The sequence below is a fragment of the Rhipicephalus sanguineus genome, chromosome 1, assembly GCF_013339695.2.
Source record: "Rhipicephalus sanguineus isolate Rsan-2018 chromosome 1, BIME_Rsan_1.4, whole genome shotgun sequence".
Classification (NCBI taxonomy): Eukaryota; Metazoa; Arthropoda; class Arachnida; order Ixodida; family Ixodidae; genus Rhipicephalus; species Rhipicephalus sanguineus.
The window spans coordinates 321,528,003-321,554,109 of NC_051176.1; the positions used below are offsets into that span (position 1 = coordinate 321,528,003).

At 47.6% G+C, this 26,107-nt stretch overlaps 1 protein-coding gene across 1 annotated transcript in view; it reads right to left on the reverse strand.

The window, feature by feature from the left end:
- Positions 1 to 17,715: 17,715 nt before the first annotated feature.
- LOC125757602 (uncharacterized) overlaps positions 17,716 to 26,107 on the reverse strand; it is a 64,835-nt gene continuing 56,443 nt past the window's right edge. The window contains exons 2-3 of the mRNA XM_049413205.1: positions 18,341 to 18,520; positions 17,716 to 17,873 (exon numbers count right to left, since the gene is read on the reverse strand). Coding sequence (XP_049269162.1) covers positions 17,716 to 17,873; positions 18,341 to 18,520 — 338 coding nt within the window. The remainder of the gene's footprint in view (positions 17,874 to 18,340; positions 18,521 to 26,107) is intronic.

The window sequence follows — 26,107 nt, forward strand, 5'->3', positions numbered from 1 at the left end:
GACAACAAAAATATATGCTGTTGCTTACACCTACATTGAACCACTTTGATGCGAACCAATAACTGGTATTGCAAATTACGATGTGGGTGCAGACACTCTTGCAAGAACATAATTTCGGTTATGTGTTCAGTTCTGGTACTGGTTCGGTTTTGATGTCCTATATTTAAACACATTGCTCTAAACTGATAAAACACATTGCTCTAAACTGATAACAGATGTTTTTTTCATTTGAGTTCAGGCATGTTCTGAGAAGACTGATTTGGGTTCAGTCTCGCTCAAGATTACAGTTTGGGTACAGGTTTTGGTTGGGGTTTGGTGCGACACCCTGGTGCTGCTGTAAACAATGCACAGGCTAATAAGTTGTGAAGAAAGCAGCTTACATGTTGACTCATACGTACTCATACATTACAGCACGTGTATGATGTCCACATTGCCATCCTGAACGAAGAATTAAGACCCACTCAAGGTTGCTTTCAGTGCAATAAGTTACAATGGCTGATTTGTCAGGCTACGTTAATGAAAACCTTGTGCCAGGGACGTAGCTGGTATGTTATTTTCAGGAAATGAGGGGGTGGTAGGGCAGTATAATCACTATGTATGTACGTCTGTGAGTGTATGTGTGCGTGATCACACCCATCCAAACTGAATAATTTCGGAGGTGATTCAAACCTACTCTTTGGCTGTACATGTACGAGGGTAAAAATTATGAGACGGAACAAAGTATTACTGATGATGTGTGGATTTGTATAGCACGTGTGAATGCATAATCAATTCATGTTCAGCACACTGGCTCGGCTGCTCTGCCTTTACAACAGACGTCTTAAATTGTTTTTTATAGTGCTGATAGGGCTATTCTCATTCTACTTGTGACTAGCTGGCGGTTGAACATGATCACAGTATCACGTGTGCACGAAACGTACTGTTAATTTTTTTAAAGGTGTACCCAGGAAGGTGTGGGCCTGTATTGAAACCCAAGAACGGCCTGAATGTTTCCTTGCTTACCCTATGCTATGTCCTGTGCATGTTGCTAATAAACAACCTTCTACAATGCAAGCATTATCGTCTTTCATTAGAGGATGAAAAAGTTGTGCAGACACCATAGGTCGGCAAACTCATGAGTCGACTCACTCAGACTCGTATCGAGACATGAGTCTGAGTGATTCCGGGTCAGTAAAGTTTTTGTGAGTCTGAGTCCGAATGAGTTCGGTTGAGAAAAATTAAGTGAGTCTGAGTCCGAGTGAGTCCGGTGCAGAAAAATTTTGGTGAGTCTGAGTCAGAGTGAGTTCTAAGGGCAAAATATGTTGCAATTAGTATGACAGCACGTGTGGCTAAATGTTCCATCCCAGCTAGTCTGTTGCACCTAATGAGCTTTCATTTCATCATCCATTTAAGCAGCTATACTAGAAGGCAAACCCTTTCATGCATGACAAGATTGAACCCATTGGAAAGTTTATACAGTTGATTATATTGGTTTTATTTGAAATAAAATGCAATAACTGGCCAGCTGTGTACGTCATTGTATGCATTTTCCATGTTTTTCTAGCCTCTGTTGACCTTTTGACCGCTTTATTGCTGTACGATATATTTCTTAAATGAAATGTAGTGGCAGATGGTCAGCCACCTGGGCCTTGTTTTGTAGTCATTATTGCCCTCTGTGCACTTGTAAACATCGGTCCTCAATACATGCATGAATTATATGTTGTACTGTACATTACCACTATAGCAAGAAGAAATAAGGTGGTTTTGCCGAAGTCGTATTTGATAGTAAAATAACACCAAGGGATAGAGTATTTCACTTATCAAGAAAGTAATGTGATTATCAAATAATCATTTTTGTGGGGTGCTAGCAGGACTGTTGGGCCACTTCTGTTCTGCTTTATGATAGGAGACTGTACCAGAAAGACGAAATGGCTAATCACACCGACTCAAAAAGGGTGTGCAATTTGCTGATGATGCTTGAATATTACAGGAGCCATATGGAAAACCATTATTGACGTACCCACTGCATTTACATTACATTTTTCACATTACAACTGTCACAGCTGAAGGAAAGAATTGGCTCAATGGGCTAGTAAAGTATGGCTGATATTTGATTTTGTACCTCATGTATGATAAAAACATTAGCATGCCAATGCCCCATCTCAACTCCACATGTCATAACAAGTTCAGGCAGTTGTCATTGGGAAGAAGCTATATGCACACAGCTTGTGCTTAATAGGGCAAGGCGTACAACGCTGCTGCAACCCACATGCATTTCGGTATTCACTTGAATGTTGTTATTCTGCATCATGAGGGTGTGAACGTAAAGTGTGAAGGCACACATTACATCCACATAAGCAATGGAAAAACATACAACATAGGTACTGGAAAACAAAGTGCCGAAATTCCGCAGGCAGTTTCACACCACTCCTAAATCAGGATAACATGGCAGATTTTGAAAAAAACATACTCTAATATAGATTGCTGATTAACTTGGCAGCCAAAGAAGAAGACATCACAAATTGTCATGAGTGCCGCCTAGTTAAAGCCAATGCCATGCCTTGGGCCAATAACATGGTCTTGCCCAGAGTATTACACTATGTTGTGGTTGTTCTCATTTATGTAGCTGGAGTTAAAGTGAACAGAAGTGTTCGTTCTGACCAGTGAAGAATGAACACGTTTTGATGCTTCCAAAACCCTACAGATTTCAGCTCAATCACATTTGCAGCAGGGTTCTTTTGCAGAAACCTCTAGAATTCATAAATTTGAAGAGTGATAAATGATTTGAATTTACTGAAACGATTATGCGCCAAATACATTGCCAGCTAGAAATGTGCTTTAGAAGGAGGCATTGTGCACATCACAACAGATCATGGAGGCCTTATATTTAGATGAAGCCCATATTTTACTGCATTTGGCACTAGTCCATGCCAGCTAGCAGATTATTAGTTCGACACAGAGAAATGCATTGATTTAAGGGTACCTCTGAAGGCTTCCCAGAAGAGACCGAGATATAGAATAATATTGAAAAAGAACTGCTACCTTAGCTGCAGCACAAATATTCTTTAATGAACAAGTTTCATGGATTTGGGTCCAAAAAGGGCATTTTCTCCAAACACGCCAACCATACTGTGTTGTGAACACAGCCAAACATAAGATTTTCTCCTGCCAAGAGCTCAGGGGGGGGGGGAGCTGAAACAGCTACAATTTGTCATGCATTATCCATAAGACATCCAAGTGGGTGGAGAGGTCCAGCATGTTTGTTGACCCTTCCCTCCCAAATAAAATCCTGACTATGTGCCCTCAGTGCTACCATATATTCTCTTCATTGAGGCTTAGACAGTCGGGGTATGTCATGATCCATATATCGTCAGAGTGACAAGAAGATGAGGTTAGCAAGAGGAATGCAGCAATGAATGGGTTGTACCAAAGAAAAAGTGAAACCGCCAGATGACTATATACATCAGCTGTTTGTGGTGGCATTTTTAACAGCAACAAGAAAAGCAGAAATTTTGTGTTTTCAGCCGGTGCCTTGTGAGCAGTCTAAACAAACATTATATATGCTTCATATTTGCATGATTTTGAAAATATCTCATAACCTAGCGTCTCTCATAAGGCACTATCGACTACTCACATAGCTTTGAATGCATGTTGTAATGAATCGCATTACAACAGCCAACAAACCTTTTCTTGTTTGCTGAAACTTCTAATACCTTAAATTTTCATGTATCGAGCTCACTGACATTTTAAAGATCAAACAGGAATTGGTAAACAGCAAATTAAAAAAGTACGTCAGCAAACCGCGCGCTATCATACACACCCGCGCTCAATCATAAACAGCACTGATCAGTCAATCTATGTACTACCATACAACCTATATATCTACAACAATTGAACTTGCAAGGCCGTAACTTCTTTGGCTGTTTGTAGATAACATCGCTGCATCAGAGCTTGCAATGCTGCTGCCGCTGTAGGCCTTTTCTTCATTGTTATAAAATGTGTTTGTACGCGTTTGCGCCCACATCCCTGCAGGCTGTCAACAGCATAAATAAAATATCGCCGTCGCGCCGAACGCAACCGAGCGATACGAGTTGTATGCGGTAACAACAATGATAACAACAACAAAAATTTGTGCGCGTAGAATCCCTCGAACACAGATGACAGCGGCGACGCACCACATGCGGCCGAAAAACACGACGTGAGTATGCAAATGCCTCGTTTTCGCCATAAACGCAGCGACTTAAACCCACATGTTCAATAAAATGACAGCGTCGTCTGCTGTTGCTAATGGTTGCCGATCTCGCAAACTGTAACTTCGCGGAACGGTTGCCAGCCTCAACAGTCGTCACGTCGTCCAACCAGAATGCGCCCCAGAGCCCTATACCTACGGAAAGGTACAGCTTTCTCTTGATCTACGCCGCTTCCTCCTCACCACGCCTCTGATAGGGCGACTGCGGTCACGTGGTAGCGCGCGCCTCTCGGCGCCATGTTGAACGCTCCGACGTGCCATTTGCTGTGTGTTCGCCCCATGTGAAGTGCACGAAGTTTGAAGCGTACGTGTGCGTCTCGCTCGTATTGTCGCGATGCCGGGTTGCTGTGCGTTTGGCTGCCATAACCGTGACACCCATGGGAAAAAGTTTTTTTGCATTCCGTGCGGAAAAGAAAATGAAGGTCGCCGGAAAATCTGGCTCCACAGAATCGGCCGAGCAAACTTCGAGCCGAGATCGGCGCGGCTTTGTGAGGTAAGTGCTCGTGCGCTTTTACTCTTGACAGGCGTCTTTTTGCCGTGTGAGATATGTGGTGTATTACTTACTCAATGTCACGCGAAATTTCGTGTTATTTGTCATGCACCAAGGCAGTCACTTTCTTGAGCAAGTGACTGTCTTGAACACCAGATGGTCGAAATTTTCGGAGGCCTCCACTACGGCGTGCCTCCTGATCATATCACGGTTTTGGCACGTAAAACCCCACATATTAATAACTCTGAAAGAACGAATGTCGTGCACTAGAACACTACGTTGTGTTCCACAAATTCTACTAACCTTTCACTGTGATGTGCGGATGGAAGGGCGAAGACGGGGCGAGCGTCGGAATGAAAGTGCGATAGCAAAAAAAAAAAAAAGAACCTAGCGCGCAGGATTTATCGAAAGCAGTGCATTTGCGTGCAGCTCCTCCATCATATTGTCTAATTTGGCGAACCACTTCTGTGTGACAGTCAGAACTTTTTGCAAATTCGGAATATGAGCGGGGCTTTAGTTCAGCGGACCGCGGCTCATCGGCCGGCGTGTCATCATGAATTATCGCGTCACAGATTTAGCGCATAAGTTTCAACACGCTGCGGTAGTTGCAGCAGATGCCTGTTTGACGCGCAGTAGATCAAAGCAATAAATTTAAAATTTCGCACAGTACGCGGGCCTCTAGCATTTCACCTCTATCGAATTGCGACCGCCGCGGCCGGGACCGAACACGCGACCTTCGGGTCAGCAGGCGAGCGCCGAAACCGCTACATCACCGCGGCGGGCAGGCCGAGGAGAAGTAACATATGTGAAATGTCATGAAATTTTGATCGAGCACCTTCATGGGAATTGCAGGCATTGCTGCAGTTATATATGATAGAGATAGTTTATACGCACGGGAACTATTCCTTCCCAAATGGCGTGGCTTGACATCACAGCTGCCATGTAAATATTTCTTGCCGATGCAATAAATACACGGGGAAACGCTGCGCTCCGAAAAGAACCGTAAACGACATGCAATTTGCTACAAATTGTACATTGCTTGCAGCAGCTCTCCTGGCGCGCTGTAAGGGAATTAGATGGTGCGCACACCTACACCAACTGAGAAAATGAACGCAGAAATAATAGTCATTGCACACAGCCGTATGCGAGACATGGCACGCGACCACGGCTGGACTAGAAAAGCTGTGGCTGAAGTGGCAGCGCCAGCGCGCAACCGGCCTGAAAGCTTCGCGCGTCCGCGTGGCGCGTTCGAGGGGGCGCCGCCGTCGCGCGCGAGAGCGCGCAGGAGAGGAGGCGGCGGAGGGGAGAGCAGATGGCGGTACTTTTACGAAGTATAGGGGCTTTAGCTCATGCGGGTACCGCGTGTGCGACAATTTGGCGTCGTTCCGCTTTTTCGCCCTCCGTTGCGGGCGGCAGGTGTACCGCCACGTGCGGAGCGGGTGTGCGGCTAGCGCGTGTATAGAGCTATTGACTGCTTGCTCCCTCTCGTTCTTCAGTTCGGTCCCGCCTCCGTTCTGTGACAGAACGCGTAGAAAATAGCCCCCCAGTACTGTAGTGATGCCGTGCCATGATGCCTATTAAAGTCTTGCTTGTCGTATAATCGCCTTATCTACGTCTCCGAGTCCTCACAATTGACAGCACAGCGAGGTCGTTGAATTTAGCTTGCCGGCGGTTCGGATGGTGGTGGCAAGTAGCTCGCCACGGCTTTTTCGGCCCAGTTAATAACTTCTGTCTGAATACGTTGGTCATTTGATGACAGGAGTGATTCCCACGCCTCGAGGGAGGAAGCTCAACGAAAATACATTTCACGCAAAGTTGCATTCTTTAAATATTATACTGTGCATTAAACAATCGCGCAAAAAAAAAAAAAAACGTTGAAAGCACTTTCAACACGTCCTATACACCTTTTCACAGGAGAGAAAAAACGCCGCCATGTTGGGCTGCGCGCGGGAGTACAAAGGCCGAGGTCACAGCCTCGGTAGTGCATTTTTGGGGGGTCACGCCTATTTAGCGCAGCCCAAAGAGGACTATGGCGGCGCCCAGGGAGCCGTCTGTGAAAAGGTCTATATTTCAAGTAGCCACAGCCAAGCCTGGCCACTGCGTTGAAGCCAGCATACGCTCTAAAACGCCGCACTCGGATCGCTCTGCGCTCGTACGGTACACTCACTCCTGTGTTGTGAGACATTCCTAACACCGACGGCCAGTGCAACAATGACGTCACAGGCAAGTGTTTCTTCAGTTATTGAACGTTATACCTATATGGTTAGGTAGCGCACTTTCGACGGGGACAAAAGAAACAGAAAGGACACGACACTCGAGTGTCGTGTCCTTTCTGTTTCTTTTGTCCCCGTCGAAAGTGCGCTACCTGTGTCGTGTCCTTTCTGTTTCTTTTGTCCCCGTCGAAAGTGCGCTACCTAACCATATAGGTATAATGATCAGTCACCAACTAGCCCAGCTCTCAACCTTATTGAGTTATTGAACGCATCAGATTCTACGTCACCAAACGCGATACTATCGCCGTTTGCGATCGTTTGAGAATACGGGCCCAGGCAGCCGCAATGTCAGCAGTGTGGTTGAATTGCTTCCGGGTAAACTTTAGACAGCCGATGGGGGCTGGGAAAAGACTCTGTGTGAATTTTCCTCCAGATCGTAGCCTGTTCCCTTGTGAGGTCTGTATGCGGGGCCGCGTATGTTTTGCTGTTGCCTCTATAATATACTGTGATTTCATTATATGTGGTCATTCGAGTGGCGCCGACGTTGACGTTACAATTCATCTGAACGGGAGCGAAGCGAGAATGACGGAGGCCGACCTAGAAATGGGAGAGGGAGAGGATAGGGTGGGTTACAGGCTGTATTTGGCTGCGGCGCGGCTGGATCACATGGAAGGAGAGGCTGCGCTGCGGCTGCAGCGCGGGGGGCGGAGAGGAGCGAAGGCGACCGAACACCTGCGTAAAGGAGGAGAGTGCGAGAGAGAGTAGGCGCATGCGCAGTGGAGCGTGGACGCCACCACCAACGACGGACACAGCCCCGAGCAAAAGCTGCTTCGCATCTAAAAAATCAGCTGCTCGTCCCGCACGTGGTCGGTCTTGACATCGCGCGCTTCCCTGCGCCCCCGGCGGGCGCCTTAAAGTGAAAACCAGGATGCAGCATAGTCAAGTGACAGGCGAGCGGTAAGCGAGCGGTAGATTCTTGCGCCCCCACAGGGGCGTCTGCGCAAGCAGGCGTTTGGTGTGTAGCGACACCACGGACCCGAGCTAACGGGGGGGGGGGGTTTGACCCCCTCCCACGCCTAGCCGTGCGTGGCTGTGCCGTGTCCGGGGAAAAGGGGATCCTGGGGGTTGAGCCAATGCTGGGTGATTGGACCTTTAAGGCCCCCCAGCGGCGGCAACACTCCCCTTTGGCCCCGGCTTCACGTAGACGGCACCCTCGGATTGACCTGCCCGGGGGGAATCAGCAGTCGCCTTTTCCTGTCTCTCCCCTCACATCTTCGTCTTTTCTCTCCTGTCCTCTACTCTCTTCCATTGGCTTCCGTGTTTCCTGGCGGCAAGGGTTAACCCTGTGTGGCTATTTTACCTTGGATACACCATATTCGGTTATAGTGGTGGCGTACAGCTGGCGCCTGCAGGGCCTGTACTTACAGACCCTGCAGCGTCCCCTTGTAGGACTCCATGGTGGGTGGCTGGCGCTGCTGCCGAAAATTAAACATTTACATATGGCTAGTTCCTTCCCCCCACTCCCTGATCGCCCTCAGAAAAGAGGGCGCACCGACGAAGTCTTCCAGTTTTTTGGTCACCAGAGAGTATCTTTCTCCCGATTCCACGTTATCCACGCTGTTATGACTGACAATTGGTGGCGACGCGCTGACCATGAGACTGGACAGGCAAGGCGTTCCCACACTGCTAAAACACCTGCATCCTTCCTGGAAACGGAATTCCCGGGACGGCAAGTGACCGACAATGGGCAGAATCTCGACCTAATAGAGGGGCGGCCAAGTTGGAGACGTTTTCACAATGGGCCACCTGGGCTTGTATTGGTGTACTGCGAAGACGACCTGACCTGTACGTTTAGACAGGAGTCGCCGCAAACCCTCTTCTGCCCTTCGGGGAAAAGAAGAGTACGAGGAACGAGCCCGAGGAACTAAAGTCCCTAGATTTTTCCCTAAAAAGGAAAAATCTAGGGACTTTACGAGGAACCTGTCGCCTTGCTTTCCCCACAAGCGTGCCGTCGACCACCTGACCCTTGCTGTTTCAAGTAGGGTGGCTAGAAGGGGAGGTGTGCTGAGCGCGGCGGCCAGCCATAGTAGAGGGTGGTCTTCTTTCGCGTGATCGCCGCTAGGGCACAACGTAGCGCTGCCGTCTGGGGCGCCGTCAGCGTTTCTGCGGAGAGAGGCTAATCCGGCTGTCAACGCTTATGAGTAGCGATCTCTTGCAAAATTGGTTCCCGCCTTTCTTTCAGGTTCTCGGTTCATCTGGTGTCTTGAATTTTCTCTTTCGGCGGCCGGTCATTGGGAGCGATGGTTTCGATAACTACTCGGATAGTAGAGACTGATGCATTTCCGTGGTGGTGTTGATTGGAAAAAAAGGGGGGGGGGGGGGGGGTGTTGCTGGATTTATCAGCTTGCGTCGTGTTTTTGGAAGTGAACTGCTTTCTGAATAAATGACTTTCCGTAGCTGTTCTTGGTGAGTTTCTTGAATATATCATCTGTTTTTCTTTTGTTTTTTCACGTTGTGCGCTGCAGTATGTTCCGGCTCTTCGTATTAATGTCTAAGACTAATATATTCCGCTTTTTGGGGGGGTCTGAAGAAAACCGAAGATATCGACTTGTGTAGGTGTTTTTGCAGAGTTTTATTTTCAGGCTACGGGAACATCCAAACACGGCCGAGAGTCTTATGTTTTAAGGGCGAATTGAATTCTCGTTCAATGAAATTTATATGAGAGAGAAAAATTATGACGTAGGATCTCTTGACGATCGAAAAACAGTCGTTTAGACGTATCTGAGAAATATTTTTGGTTGCGGCTGGAGTGAAAAGAGAGCTCGTCCCTCGATGTGTTCCATTCTTATATTTGCTGTGGCATATGCTCTATTGTAGTAATCAAAGGGGCAAGAAAATAAAAAAGGGGCCAGACTGACAACCCGTGAAAGCATATTTTTTCTTGGAAAGCTGCGCCCCGCTACGGTGGTCTAGTGATAAGTTATGGCGCTCGACTGCTGACCCGAAGGTCGCGGGATCGAATCCCGGCCGCGGCAGCTGCATTTTCGATGGAGGCGAAAATATGATTGAGGCCCGTGTATTTAGATTTAGGTGCACGTTAAAGAACCCCAGGGGTTCAAAATTTCAGGAGCCCTTCACTACGGCGTCCCTCATAATGATATCGTGGTTTTGGGACGTTAAACCCCAGATATTATTATTGGAAAGCTGCTTCCCTGGAAATTTAGGAACGCAGAGCCATAGAGCACTCCTCAATTTAGGAGTAGATGAGTGAATACAACACATTTCTAGAGCCAGTCAGGAAAAGTAGACGTCAGGACACCTCTGGATATGAACCTTGGACTACCGGTGAGAAGGACAGCGGGGCAGTTACGGGGGGGGGGGTGGTGGTCGGCCTCAGGGGGGGGGGTTACAACCCCCGAAACCCCCCCCCCCCCGTCGGTGCGCCACTGGCAGTTTGTGCTTGAAGCGCTGGCAAACTAACCTTCGCGTTGAGGGCAGCAACGCGAAGGTGGCGCCATCTACCAGGTGAGACATAAAGTGCGTCAGTGCACGGCCTCCAGTCAGCCCACTACCCCTTTCTAGAACACTTTACCAGTGCGAACACTTTCACCTTTTCTAGTTTCGAAGTCTTTGACGGAAATCTTTGGCTCAGGATATAAAGCATCGAGGATGTCAAGTGGTGACCTCGTCTTGGAGCTCCGCGACCAGAAACAATATGAGAGACTGCCTAATGTAGTGAAATTTGGAGATACCAAATTAATAGTAACCCACACCGAACCATGAATACCACCCGTGGCGTTGTTTCAGATGATGACTTGTTAGGGCTGACGGAGGCCGAACTCCTGGAGGGTTTCAGCGAACAGAATGTCATCAACGTGAAACGAATTAGGATGAGGCGTGATGGCAAAGAAGTCCAGACTAAGCACCTGATACTTACTTTCAACTCAAGTGTGCTGCCCGACTCCATCGAGGCTGGATACATCAGGCTTCGAGTGAGGCCATATATGCCAAACCCTCTCCGATGTTTCAAATGCCAGCGGTTCGGCCACAGTTCACAGAACTGCCGAGGCCGCCTAACTTGCGCGAAATGTAGTGCTGAAGAAGACGCATCTTACGCCTGTGAAAACTCTCTTCACTGTGCGAACTGTAATGGGGAGCATGCCGCATACTCACGGTCATGCCCATGCTGGAAAAAAGAAAAGGAAATTGTCACAATTAAAGTAAAACAAAACATTTCATTTAAGGAGGCACGAAGGCAGGTGTCCTACGTACCAGAAACCAGCTTTGCCGAAGTGGCGCGTCAGGGGGCAGCGCCACGACGGCCTCCAGCGGCTGTCTGGCACACGCGCAGTGAGCCGGCGGTGACGCCACCCGCCCCCTCGGCGGTTGCAGCCAGTGCTGCTCCGCCATCCAAGAAGGACCCACCAACCTCCACGCTGGGGGGCGCGAAGATCGTCTTTTGAGGCGAGGCCCTCAAAACAAACGCAGCGCTCGCAAGAGCGCGTGTCCAGCGCCTCGCAAGAGGCAATGGACACAACACCGAGCGTGAGGGCGGAGCCAGCGCCTAAGGCACGGAGCAAGAATTCTTGAGGAGGCGAAACTGCGCTCGCTCGGGCGCCCTAATAAAGTCACGAAATCGGGCACAGCGCTCCCGCGCCCTCTGTCGTGAGAGTCCGCCAGCGGAGAAGGAAAAATGCGCGCGTCCCTCTCACCGCGCTCTCCGACGAAGCTCGTCGGTTCAAGGCCATTCGTCACCGATTCGCCGTTCGCGCCCGCATGGATGTGTTTTAACGCGACAGCGTTAACGAGCCCGTTTCGCAGAAATACCGGTGTCGGCGTCGGTGTCGGCGAGGCTAGCAATTGAGAAGGCGATGCGCACAGGGCCCGATTACGCTATCGCGTTCTACTCTCAAAGGCGAAGCTCAAGCGCACTCCAAGTTTTTGCGGTAAATTAACGAGAAAAAATGGCGTCACATACAGGAAAATTACCAGCGTGATATATTTTGTACAACGTCAAATCTATAATTTTTGATAACGTCAACTCAATGAGTTAGGTATAATTTATTTCAACGAATGATGGGACTTACCCTATATGCCATCAATTCAGATTTAGGTTGTTGCGGCGGCCGCATTTAGATGGAGGCGAAATGCTAAAGGCCCGGGTGCTTACATTTAGGTGCACGTTACAAAACCCCAGGTGGTTGAAATTTCACATTGTCTTTTTTTTTTTTTTTGAGAACAGCAGACAAGTATCTGGGACAGCGCGCGGAAAGATTGAGGGCACGGCGTCTCGAAACAACACTGGCCGTTTCGGTTTGTCAAGGAGAACTTCGCCACCAAGTTCTCCATAATAGCGCCGCCTGTCTATGTCACTGTCCGAGAAGTGCTTCTCGCAAACGTAGTCACGAGGCGTCAGCTGTCGGTCATTTCTTGGTATGGCGCGAGCCCACGCTTCCAACCTCACTGGGTCTCTAGGAACTTTGAAGGTAATTACCTTCTCCTTGCAGGACGCGTACTCACTGCTGCAGTTCGGCACGACACATTTCCGCCCCATCCTGAAGTAGCACTGGTCGAAATCTGCAAAGCACTCTCCTTTTTCGCGGCGTGAAAAGCGCGCGCAAACATCGAGGAGTCGGCTCCGCCGGCGCAACGCGCGGAAGCCACTGAGAGCGCTAAAGAGAAAAAAAAAACCAGCAAATCGCCTAGGGAACTTTCCCTCCCAAGGCCACCTACGCATGCGCGCGCAGAACATGCGAGCGAGGAGCGAGGGGCGTGTGCATGCGGCGGCAGACGTCGTCTGCTCATGGGCCGCTACTAGCAGTTCGTTTCAAGCGCTGTACGGCCTATAATTCCAGCAATATCGATTAGTAACTGCAGCTAAAGTATCTGTCATATCTACCTATTGATGTTACAGACAGAAATCTTAGAAATTTTATAATGTATGAGGCGCTATCACGATTTTTATGCGTCGCGCCCATAGAAGAGCATGTAAAAGATGGCAACAGGCCGAAAGCGTCATCTGTCGTGCTTCGGCGTAACCGCACTCCGCCGTGACGCTATCGCGCCGCCCTCGCGCGCTGCCGCGGCCGAGAGATTCTCCTCCTCAAATACTTCTTTCTCCGTGCCTAAGGATCGGCGCGACTCCGTCGACCGATCCAAAAAGAAAAATCTCGTGTCACGGCCCCTGGAAAGGGTCCGTGAGCTAATTTTCCATCCTTGAGCACACAGCACAAAACACATCTCAAATGGACACACAGATCTTACAGTGGAATGTGAGAGGACTTCTCCATAATCTTGATGATATTAGAGAACTTCTTAATAAACATACTCCAAAGGTGCTGTGTGTTCAGGAAACACATCTCAAGTCCACACAAACAAACTTTCTAAAGCAATACGCCATCTTCCGCAAAGACCGTGACGACGCTGCCGCCTCGTCGGGCGGCGTCGCTATAATAGTTGATAAAGGTGTTGCCTGTAAGCAATTAAACCTCCGAACTTCTCTTGAGGCAGTTGCTGTCCGAGCAGTGCTGTTCGGTAAGCAACTAACAATTACTTCTATTTACATTCCTCCGTGCTTTCAACTTTCGAAGACACAAATTCAAAGCTTCATTGATGAACTTCCTCCGCCATATACAGTCGTTGGTGATCTAAACGCACATAATCCCCTATGGGGCGACTCCCGTTTGGATGCGCGAGGACGCCTAATAGAACACTTTCTGTTTACGTCAGGCGCATGTTTACTTAACAAAAAAGAACCAACGTATTATAGCACTACACACAACACATACTCTTCTATAGACCTAAGTATTATCTCGAGTACACTAATTCCATATCTGGAGTGGTCCGTTCTCAAAAACCCCTTTGAAAGTGACTACTTCCCAATTATGTTGAAGTTAACAAAAGAAGATATATGCTCGCTTAACTTTCCTCGTTGGAACACCAAGTCAGCCAACTGGGAACTGTTCCGACAAAACACATTTTTAGACGAAGATGACATTGCTGATTTTAATATAGACGATGCTGTGGCATACCTAACCGGTTTTATTATTGACGCTGCAGTGAAATGTATTAAGCAAACTAACGGAATGACTAATAAGCGTCGCATCCCATGGTGGAACGACGATTGTCGGAAAGCGCGCAATACTCAAAATAAAAGATTGGAGATTACTCCGAAATTGCCCAACGGCTGAAAACCTCGTCAATTTCAAACAGGTTAAGTCACAAGCCAGAAGAACGCGTCGTCTTGCAAAGAAAGAAAGTTGGAATAGGTACATCTCCGGTATAAATTCTTACACCGACGAAACGAAGGTTTGGAATTGGGTAAATAAGTTAATGGGTCGGGATCATACTGAAAATTGGCAGCGCAAACAAACGGGACACAGAAGAGGAACACAAACAGGCGCAGACTGAAACTTGGATTTATTCACAGAAGATAATATATACCAGAAAAAACATGAAGGGAAAGGGAAATACATGAGGGAAGGAACCACCATAATCAGGTGGTGTTCCGCACTGGTGTTCCGCAAGGGGGCGTGCTTAGTTGCACACTCTTTCTTGTAAAAATGAACTCTCTGCAGTCAGTAATTCCAAGCGCGATGTTTTATTTTGTGTATGTTGATGATGTGCAGATGAGTTTCAAATCATGCAATATGTCTATCTGCGAACGACAAGTGCAGCTTGGAATGAATAAATTCTCTAAATGGGCGGATGAGAATGGCTTTAAAATAAACACCCAGAAGAGTACTTGCGTACTTTTCTCCAACAAACGAGGGGTAATGCCACTGCCAAGTATTGCGATCAAGGGAGTCCAACTCTCTGTGAGCAGCGAGCATAAATTCCTGGGAACCACTTTAGATTCTTAGCTAACGTTTATACCCCATATTAAATATGTAAAAATGAAATGTCTGAAAGCGATGAACGTCCTAAAGCTCTTATCACGTACAACATGGGGTAGTGATCGAAGTGCCTCTTGAAGTTGTACAAAAGTCTTGTCTGGTCGCGCCTTGATTATGCCTCTATAATTTATCATTCCCCAACGCCAAGTGCATTAAAAATCCTAGACCCCGTTCACCATCTGGGTATCCGACTTGCAACCGGTGCTTTCAGGACAAGTCCGATCCAGAGCCTCTATGTAGAGTCGAATCAGTGCTCACTTCACCTACAGCGATCCTATAGTAGTTTCACATATTTTATAAAGGTACGCGCAAACATCAAACATCCTTCTTATTCAACTATAAACGATATGACCGCTGCCACCCTCTTCCATAATCGACCCGCAGCGAGAAAGCCGTTCTCTTTGCGTGTGAGAAACTTAAGTGAGGAAATGGATGTTCCACTGCTAGAACTTTGTCCTATGCCCACAGCGAAACTTTTACCGCCGTGGCAGTGGCAGCTTATACATTGTGACACCTCATTTGTCGAGATCACTAAACACGCACCAGAAGCACATATTAAAATGCATTTCCGACAACTCCAGTCCAACTACTCATGCATGGAGTTTTATACCGACGCTTCTAAGTCGCATGCAGGGGTGGCTTATGCAGCCGTCGGACCATCCTTCTCGGAATCCGGTGTACTGCACCCGGAAACAAGTATCTTTACGCCTGAGGGTTATGCACTATTGTCGGCTGTGAAGCATATATGGAAATCAAACATACAAAAATCAATTATATTTACAGACTCGTTAAGTGTCGTAAATGCATTAAGATCACTTTTTAGATTCAGAAACCCGGTAATAATTGAGCTGTATTCCGTTCTGTGTACAGCCTATATGTCCAACCAGCATGTTACTATTTGCTGGGTACCTGGCCATAGAAGCATCGAGGGCAATGTGTTGGCTGACCAAATGGCCACGTCAATTATACTGCGCGCTATTAACCCTACCGCTACTGTCCCTGCAACAGATCTAAAACCCTTCCTACGTAAGAAATTGCGAAGCCACTGGCAACGCTTGTGGGACACAGAAATAAATAATAAGCTTCACTTGATTACGCCGCAGTTAGGTTGCTGGCCCTCCGCTACGAGAACACGGCGAACTGATGTCCTATTCTGTCGCCTCAGAATAGGACACACATATGGTACCCATAGCTTTTTGCTGACTGGCGATGAACCTCCTACATGTGGTAGATGTGGTGAGAGGCTAACCGTCCTCCACGTCCTCCTGGAGTGTCCGGAAGCTGAAAGAGAGAGAAAGAAATATTTTCCTTTAGCATACCGCTATCATCTTCCTCTACATCCTATTATGTTTCTCGGCGAAGAGCTGCTTTTTGACGTAAAATCAGTCCTTGGATTTTTAAAAGATGTAGTCTTGAATGTTTTTAGCCCAACGAGTTCATAGCGCGTCCTCTGTCCAGAAGATGCCGCTGTGATAGCAGCTTTCAATGAGCCCATGCCTCCATGCCCCTGTTTTAAGGGCTCTGCCGAGGCACTAGTGCTCCACGCCAAGTTTTTATTTGATATTCATATCATTTTTAATGAATTTTATGTCTCCATAGCACACATCATTTGTTATTGCCATAATTTTACTCTATGTATATCTTACGCACTTACAGCGACTGTTTTTAGGCCCATTTACGTCATATCTGTTTTATCCACACTGCGTAACGCACAGTTCATTATCATCGCTCTGGCGCTCTTTGGCCACATCTGGCCCTTGCGCCAATAAACTCCACTAATCAATCAGATTCTTGCGCCTCACGCAGTCGCCCATCCACCCCGTTCTGCATGTGCTGTGTGCGGGCGGCTGTTCAATGCCGAGGAACGTTTACTGAAAAAACGCCGTTGCTTATGCCGTTCCTACGTAAACGTAACGAGTTACCGTTACACTTCCGCCGATCCTCAATGGAACGGTGGCGCTCCTCCGTTCCTCCAAAAAGGAACTAGTTCCTGGAACGTCGTTCCTTGGAACGCCGTTCCGTACAACACTGGTGGAATCTCCTTTAGAGGGGCCCTGCACACTTTTCCAAGTAGCCATGGAATGGCTTCATTAAAGGAGCCTATTTCCTCACGAATCGACCTCCGCAAAAATATTTAGAATCCGTCGAGTACGAGCGGAGTTGCAAAGGTTTGCCGTAATTGCTTTCTCTCTCTCGTCCTGACGAAAGCTAAGCAGGGAGGGGTGGCACGGGTGAAGTCGTCACGCGCGCCTCGTGACCTTGACCACTTTTTTTTTCGAACGCGCGGCGTAAGGTCCGCTCGATTTGCCTTGCACTGCGTGAACCAGTTCCAGGCAGTTCAGAAAAAAGTGCAGCCATAGCTGAACTCATGCAGCGCCAGTTCAGCGAGTGCAGGCGTAGCGCGACACTAGCGCCACATTAAAACGAATGCCGATGTGCAGGCAAGACTTCTGCTAGCGTACCGTGCCGGCGGCGCCGTGTTTTGCGCTTGTTGTTTGTGTGCTTGCATGTGTTTGAAAGCATGGGTGCGCAAGCTGGCTAATCTCGTCCAAAAAGTCCATGGATTCCGTTGCACCATCTGCAGCCATCGATCAAAGCTTCATAGAACTGATCAACTCCGACAGTGAAGATGAAGAGTTCGACGATGTCGTCGCAATTGTCGCGCTCAAACTGACTAGGTTGCAACGCAACAGAATTCAAGGTACATACAAAATTGTTTTTGTCGAATGTTTATGACATGAGCTAAACGCCAACACCAATGTTTGCTTACAAGAAATAAAGATTGCCGGAAGCCATCTTTCTTCGGAAGAAGCGCTTTTTTTTCCTTGTAGCGTGCGATTAGGAACCGTGTCTTCCTCTCCGACCACAGTTCGCATGACTCTTCGGCTGCTACATCCCGCACGTCCTGCGGGGAATCTGAGGCAGCCTGCTGTGCCACAGTGAACGCTGCTGCCGGCGCGGTGTCTGGCGCAGGTACACTGCAGGCTGCTGCCGGCGCAGTATCTGGAGCAGGTACACCGCACGCTGCTGCCGGCGACGGGGTGCCGCTGTAGATTTTGAAACATGATAGTCATAACTGCCTCGTCTGCGTAAGGAGTAGAAAATTGCTCATTGCAACATCGTAATGCAGTGTGTGCTGGACCACTCAAATAGCGGGTACACAAAGTTATTTTTTGTTTTGGTTAAGCGCAGCATATCCCATAGACGTAGAGGCAACGATGCTAAGGTGCAAATGAGTACAAATATGGGATCAATATAAGCAGAAAATGTAACCTTTAAGCGCTAACACGTGTCCCGCAGATGCGCGTAACGAAGTACATAGCTATACAAGAGACTATCGCCTACCAAACAGCCTCGACAAATATTAAACTGTCACGAGTTAAATCACGGCTCAATACACGTTCAGCACAGTTAAGCTTATGCAGCGAAATATTATTTGCGGGTTCAAAGTTCCAAAACAAACACTTCGTGCACACACGTGTTGCATGCAACATGGAGTTATGCCTAAACATACCTGCAGCCCTGTAGGCATAGCCATTTCCTTGGCGAACGCGGTCTCCGTCTCCATTAAGGATCGGCGTCAGCCTTGTCAGCACGCCGCTCACGGATACACAATTCGTCTGCTGCTTGTACACGAGCTGCACTGGCTCCCAACACAGTGCAAGGATTTGTCTGAACTGGCCGTGCACGATGCCTGCACTTGTTTAAACGAACGCCTCAGTTCAGAGGGCGCCACCTTGCACTGCCAAAACGAATGGCCAAGTGCGGCACCACATGAACCAGTTCAGGCAGTGCAGGTAAATCGAACGGACCTGTACTTTCAGTAGGGTGGCTTACTTTCAGTGCGATGGATGGATGGATGGATGCTATGAGCGTCCCCTTTATAAAGGGGCGGTGACATGTCTGCCACCAGGCTCGAAGGCGAAAAAAAAGAGAAAGAAGAAAAAAAGCTTCCTTGTTTCATGTTGTCCTAATGCCTTATCTACATTGATTAAATCTATGTTATTATAACAAAAAATATAAATTCACGGTCCATCTCTCTGCCTCTTAAGGCAGAATGACCTTATTTTCCCCCATTATTTATTTTTGTACTTTATCTCTACTTTTCTGCCACCAATACTCTAACCGTCTCTTACTTATTTCTATCGCGGACGTGTTCAGCTTTCCATTGTTGTCCTTAAAACCCAAGGCTTCATGTAGACTCGTGCCCACACGTATACCTGGGTGCATATCGCCACATTCAATCAGTACATGTTCCATCGTTTCCTTAGTTCCCCCGCAGCATGTACAATGTTCTTCTTCGTTACTGAATCTCGCTTTATAACTACGCGTTCTAAGGCAGCCCGACCTTGCTTCAAACAGTAAAGCGCTTCCCCTTGAATTATCATAAAACCTTTCCCTCCTTATTTCGTTTTTTCCTTTTCGGTAGTTACTCAGAGCCGGCTTCTTTTCCATCGCTGTCATCCAATAAGTCCTCTCCGCCTCTCTGACCTTCCGCTTAATGCTCCTTGTTGCCATATCGCCCGCACTGCCAGCCGTATATTTACTGGTGAGCCTCCTAGTTCTTTTTCTCCACTGCGTGTCAACGCTTTTTCCATACAAATACCTGAAAACCTTCTCTGCCCATCTACTCTCCTTCATTTTCCTCAGCCTCTCTTCGAATCTCATTTTGCTCTGCGCTTCCCTCACTTCAAAGCCTGCCCATCCCATATCACCCTTTACCGCCTCATTTGTCGTCTTCCCGTGAGCGCCCAACGCGAGGCGGCCCACCGTCCTTTGATTTACATCCATTCCTGATTGCACCTCTGTCTTCATGCACACCACTGAGTTCCCAAATGTAAGCCCCGAAACCATCACACCCTTCCACAGCCCTCGAAGCACCTCGTACCTATTGTATCCCCATAAAGCTCTGTGCTTCATAATTGCAGCATTCCTCTTTCCCTTTGCTACCGATGCTTTCTCTTGTACCTCCATATATCTATCCCCCTCATTTACTCATACTCCGAGGTACTTGTACTCGCTTACCCTCGGTATTTTTTGGCCCTGTATTAAGACCGTATGGTCTCCGTGATCATTGAATACCATCAATCCACATTTTGTTGAACTAAATCCTAGTCCTAGAGCCTCACACTCCCTTCCGCATATATCTGCCAGTCGCTGTATATCATCTTGACTGTCCGCAAATAAGACAATATCATCAGCATAAAATAGACCTGGAAGTTTCTGCTCAACCATCGCTCCGACCTGTTTGTGTGACAAATTAAATCCAATGTTGCTACCTTCTAGCGCTTTTTCCATCCTCGCCATGTACAGCATGAATAACAGCGGGGACACAGGGCATCCCTGTCTCAGCCCCTTGCTAATTTCAACGCTGTCCTTGCTACTTATTCCTTCCCATTCTATACAAACTGTATTTTCTCGGTATATTTCCCTCAAAAGCTGTACACAGTCGTCACCTATGCCCACTTCCTTCAATATATCCCACAAAATTTCCTGATTAACGTTGTCATACGCCCCAGTGATATCTAGATAAGCTACGTATAAGGGCCTGTTTTCTATTTTAGATATTTCTATACACTGGGTAAGAACAAACAGATTATCGTCTAACCGCCTGTCGATTCGAAATCCATTCTGAAGTTCTCCCAAAATATCATTTTGTTCTACCCACGCTTCTATTTTTAATTTTACTGCCTGAATCGCCAACCTGTATAGCACCGATGTAATTGTTAGCGGTCTATACGAGCGAATGTTATCCCTTTCTCCCTTGCCTTTATAGATTAAGTTCATTCTACTTTTTCGCCAACTGTCTGGTATTTCCCTCTCCTGTGAGCACTTTTCTACGGCTTTCAGCAGTGCTTCTTTAGTGTTATGTCCGAATTCGTTAATGAGGCTGACGGGAACCCCATCTAAGCCCGGAGTAGTGCGCTTAGGAATTTTTCCTTCGGCCTTCTTCCAATTGAAATTCTCTAGTACTACACTTTCTTCGGTTGCACCCCTTTGCGTACTTTTACTCACCGGGGGAATTCCCTGGGGGACCTTTTTAAACGAATCGGCTGTTATCTTTCGGATGTAACCTAGCGCTTCATATCCTTCCAATTTATTTCCTCCTTCATCTACCATATGTTGTTGCATTGTGACAGACTTCCTACCCAGCGCTTTTAGGTGGCTCCAAAATATCCTAGGCGTGGCCTTCTTCTTTTCGCGAATCTCTGTCATCCAGCGTTCACTTTCACCTTTAATTTTTGCCTCGACTAATTTCTGCACAATGGATTTTTGCTCTAAATATATTTCCCATATTTGGTTGACTTCGTCCTGTGGCCGCTTCTCCTTTTTTGCCTGTCTGTGCTCCCGTGATGCCTGACGTCGCATCTCGATCGCTTCCCGGATTTCTTTGTTCCACCAACTTTTTGGCTTTTTCTTTCCTTTCCAACAAATAGTTTTCTTCTCTATTTCCATTTCTTTCGTGATTACATGTAGCAGCTCACTATACTTCCAGTCTTTGCCTGGTAGTTCGTCTACTTTTTCCTCGACTTTTGCGGCTATATTTGTTATTTGTTTGTCATTTAGATACGAGCTGCCAAACTTTGATTCTATGTTCTTATTTTCAGTTTTATATCCCATTTGTAATATTATGCGTTTATGATCACTACCCAAGCTGTTAATGCCTTCTTCGTCTATTCTCATCTCTCTAAGTTTGTCATATATTCCTTCTGTCATGAGACAGTAATCAATGCTCGATTGCCTGTTTCTGACTTCCCACGTGATCTGCCCCTCACACTTAGGCCCCACGTTAACTATCTCAAGACTATGTTGCTCGCAGAGATCTAGCAATAACTTGCCATTGGTGTCTGAATATCCGTCAAGGTCATGAATGTGAGCGTTCATGTCCCCTAGAAGGATTATCTCGGCATCATGACCAAATTCTTTAATATCGGTGCTTATGCATTTCACTATCTCCAGATTCTTTTCTCTGCAGTTATTCCCTGTCCACAAGTAAGCTACACCTAGCCACGTTTTCTTTCCACCTACTGTGCCCGAAACCCATATGTGCTCTGAACACGTTTGTTTCACTCTCTCCCATTTTGTTCTGCTATGAATTAGCATTCCAACCCCCCACCTCTCCTTTCTGATGTGATCCTGTTACATCCTTCCCAAACATAATTTTCAATATGTGGCGGCTCTTCCAAGTCTCTAAGGTGTGTTTCTGTAACCGCATAAACACCTATCTGTTCCTTGTTTAACTGTCCCTCAATCTCTAACCATTTTGCCTTTTTTCTGCCACCCTGCATGTTAATGTAACTAATTGCAACACGCGCCTTCTCCCTTCTTTTACCTTTTCTCTGTTTTTTCGCTATACTACCTGTCAAAGAGTCCCCCTGGTTGTTTTCCTCATTACAAGCTACCATGGGCACCGAAGGGCCCGCGTGCCCCCCCAAAAAGCTACTGCGCGTCCTGCAAGACGCCAACCCACCTCATGGCCAAGCCTCCTATCGAAGTGTATTCCGTCTCTTCGAAAACCACCCCACCTGTGCACCTCTCTGTTTATTTCCACTACCTCGATGCCTTTCTCTCTACTCATCTGCCATATCTTTTTGTTTGCGTCGACAACCGCTCTTTGCAGGTTGCCGTCACGCACCGGTACCTCCGGTATTGTGCATACCACTATCTGCACCTGAGGGGAAATGGCGCGCATGTCATCGACCCCTTTCGCCAATGTGGTCGCTAGTTCGGCTGATTCGTTACTCAAGACGTCGTTTAGACCTCCCGCGATTATCACGAGGTTACGTCCATTAGACTTAGTTGCGAGTTTTGCGTTAGCTTGTCTCATCACTGATCCCAGCCTATGGCCCAGGAACTTCCCTATTAAAACTCGTTTGTCGCCTCTCACCCTTTCCTTGACTGCTTCTGCGCATGTAGCTAAATTCGAGTCCCCGGCGATTATCACGTGATCCGACTTTTCTGCTGGACTTTCCCGCACCTGGCCACTGCACCTGTTACAAGCGCGTGCTACTGCTGTTGTTTTGTCCCCTCCCGTTCCCAAGATTACTTCGCGGAAGGTGGGTCCTGTGACCCTTGCACCTGTCTTTTCCAAACCTGTTTCCCCCTTCGCGCCTACCACTGTGAGGGTCGATGCCCCATTGTTCCCGCTGTCGCTTGCTTCCTTGTTCCCCGTGGCTACCTTTGCTGGCATGGCTACCTTTGCTAATCCCTCCTCGGTGACTTAAGCCTTTCCGCCATAGCCATCGTTTTTTCCCGCTCTGTCGCTACCGCTTTCTCCAGCTCGGAGATTCTCACCATGAGCTCATTCTGGGCGGCCATCATTATTTCCATCTTCGCCTCTAACTCGCATTGCTTACACTTGGCGTCAGCTCTCTCTGTCGTCTCATCCTCACAAACCTCTATTTTCCGCCCCATTCCGCATCCTGAACACTTTACGGTCTTTTTGACCATGGCTATAGATCGTTCACGCGGCGTATTAGATACACTTAAAGCCAAATGATATCACAAAACTCCGCAAGTATGTTACACTTCAAATCACCCGTGCACCTTTCAGCCACGTGGTGGCCGAACAAACAAATATTAAAAAAAAAACAAAAAAAAACACCCGAAGCGACTGTCACACCCCTTTGTACCAACAGTACAAAGTTGTAAGCTCTATTAAGCTGCAATAAGCTCTATTAAGCTAGTGGCTTAACTAAAAAAACAAGCTCGAATCATGCAAAAAAAAAAAAACAACTTATCTGACGCTGTCATTCCGGAGCCCACGAAAAACACGTCCGTCCTCTCCCGTGGACTCACGCAGGCGCGGGCAAGTGACGGCCTCCTGCGGCGGCCGCAATAACTACCGAGCGCGCCATGTTCAAATCCGCCAATGGCGTGGAATTTCTGTCAGTGACGCAGTAAGCATCATTTGTCGAGAGAAGAGGGAGCGATTTTTAGCTTACTGAGAATTTATTGTATATCCCGGGCTGCGTGCTGCGCTATAATGCTTGGCTCGCGTGTTCTCGGGAGCCTTGACTAATAATAATATCTGGGGTTTAAAGGGGTGCTGACATCTTTTTTCGAAGGTTAGTTTACTCTGCCATACAAATCTCCTGTATGCAGAGACGGCTCTGAGCAAGTGTGATGCTCAGCAAATGCTGATAAGACATTTTAATTTGATATTAAAATCAATTTTTCCATCGCGCGCCTACTGACATCGACACTAGCTTGACGTCAGACTACAGTACAAATTCTGGTGACTTCACTCAGCAGTCTGGCTAGTTGTGATGACTAGGTACCAAAACTTCCAAGATGACCGCTTGTGCGTCAACAACAGAGCCACGGTGCGGAGCGGCCGTGGAAACGTCACTATATATTGTGCGAGCACGTGACGAGAAGCTCATGCCATGTTGTGACGTCAGGGTACAGTAGGAACCGAAACTAGCTTTTAAAAGCATACTGTAATTACTTTTTCAGGGCGCAGTCGCGCTCAGCACTACCTTTTCTAGGCTCTTGAGGGTTTGACCTTTCATTTGACGCAAAAACACGACAACTGAAAATATTCGTGTCAGTACCCCTTTGACGTCCCAAAACCACGATATGATTATGAGAGACGCCGTAGTGGAGGGCTCCGGAAATTTCGAACACCTAGGGTTCTTTAACGTGCACCTAAATCTAAGTACACGGGCCTCAAACATTTTCGCCTCCATCGAAAATGCAGCCGCCGCGGCCGGGATTCGATCCCGCGACCTTCGAGTCAGCAGTCAGAGCGCCATAACCACCGTGGCGGGGCGGAGCCTCGACTACCGATCGGCAGCGTTTTCTGACCACGGTGGAAAAGTGTTGCAGAGCCCCTTTAACGCATGTAATATTGAGTGGCATAATCGCACCAGGCGTGAAAACAAGTGAATTGCGCAACGAGTGGGTGGTTTAAAGCTGTGTAGCTGCGCGTAGCACCTTAGGGACGAGTAGTGGGTACTTAGAAACTGCACGTAACACCCAGTAGACATTCTAGGACAGTTTGGAACTGCCAATGTTACGCGCACAAACGTTCCTTTCCTTGCGGCATGCATTGATGGAAGCGCTGCTCCAAACTGTGATTTTACAGCGAAAGCTGTTATGAGATCATTTCACCGGCCGTTTTTGGCGCCGTAGTTTTCCGCCGCCGGTGTCCGTAACCAGTATCGCTCGAAATAAGAAAACGAAATAAGAAAAAAATTCCAGGATGGAACGAGGTTCGAACCTGGGACCTCTGCGTGGGAGCCCAGTATTCAACCTCTGAGCCATGCCGGTGCTTGGAACTGCTTTGAAAAAAGGTCCTATACAGGCTTCGTGTCGGGAAGGAACCACATTAGCATATGCAATATAGCGTGGTAGAAGAGTAAAATAAGCACCAAGCGTCGCACACCGCGAATTCTGTAACCAGGCGTCACACAATGCGAATTGCGCAACGAGTAGGTAGTTGAATGCTTCCAACCCATTACAAAGGGCTCTGCCAAAATTCGTCATCGTCATCAGGCACAGCATCAACAAACTGCGCATAATGCCTTACATGCGTTTAGCAGGTACCAGGCTCTCCGTAGAATGACGAAAAATGGCACAGTGCCTGCTGCCCTACTTCTCAAAAATTACAATGATTTATAGCGTAGTGGGGTCCTCGCAAGTGCACTTGTATTGGTTGCCAAGGAAGCCCATAAGCGCATGATCCATTTTCTCGGGGTCTCAGTAAAATTACAATGATTTATAGCGTAGTGGGTTCCTCGCAAGTGCACTTGCATTGGTTACCAAGCAAGCCCATAAGCGCATGATTCATTTCCTTGGGGTCTCAGTAAAATTACAATGATTTATAGCGTAGTGGGGTCCTCGCAAGTGCACTTGTATTGGTTGCCAAGGACGCCCTAAGCGCATAATCAATTTCCTCGGGGTCTTAGTAAAGTAATTGGCTATTGAGCAAAACGGGAAAAGTGAGGGCGCTATCTAGTATTTCCGTCGACGTGACGGGGCGCTCCTGCAATCCCTGGAATAAGCGAACACACCTTAACACCGTCGGTTGGTGACGAAGTCTAGCATTTCAGTGAGATAGACAGTAGCTTCTAGTATTCAATCCTCGGTAAATGTGCGCAGCATTTTTTACGCTGAAGCTTTCAGCGAGCATTACCTTGGGGTGTTATCAGTACTCGTTCTTTGCCAGCGCGCGTTTTTTCGTGGTTAGAACGTCCAGGAACATGAACCATGCGTTGCTCGCGTGGCTTATCGCGAGCCGGCAACGTGTTGAGATGTTGAGACGATATCGCTGCGG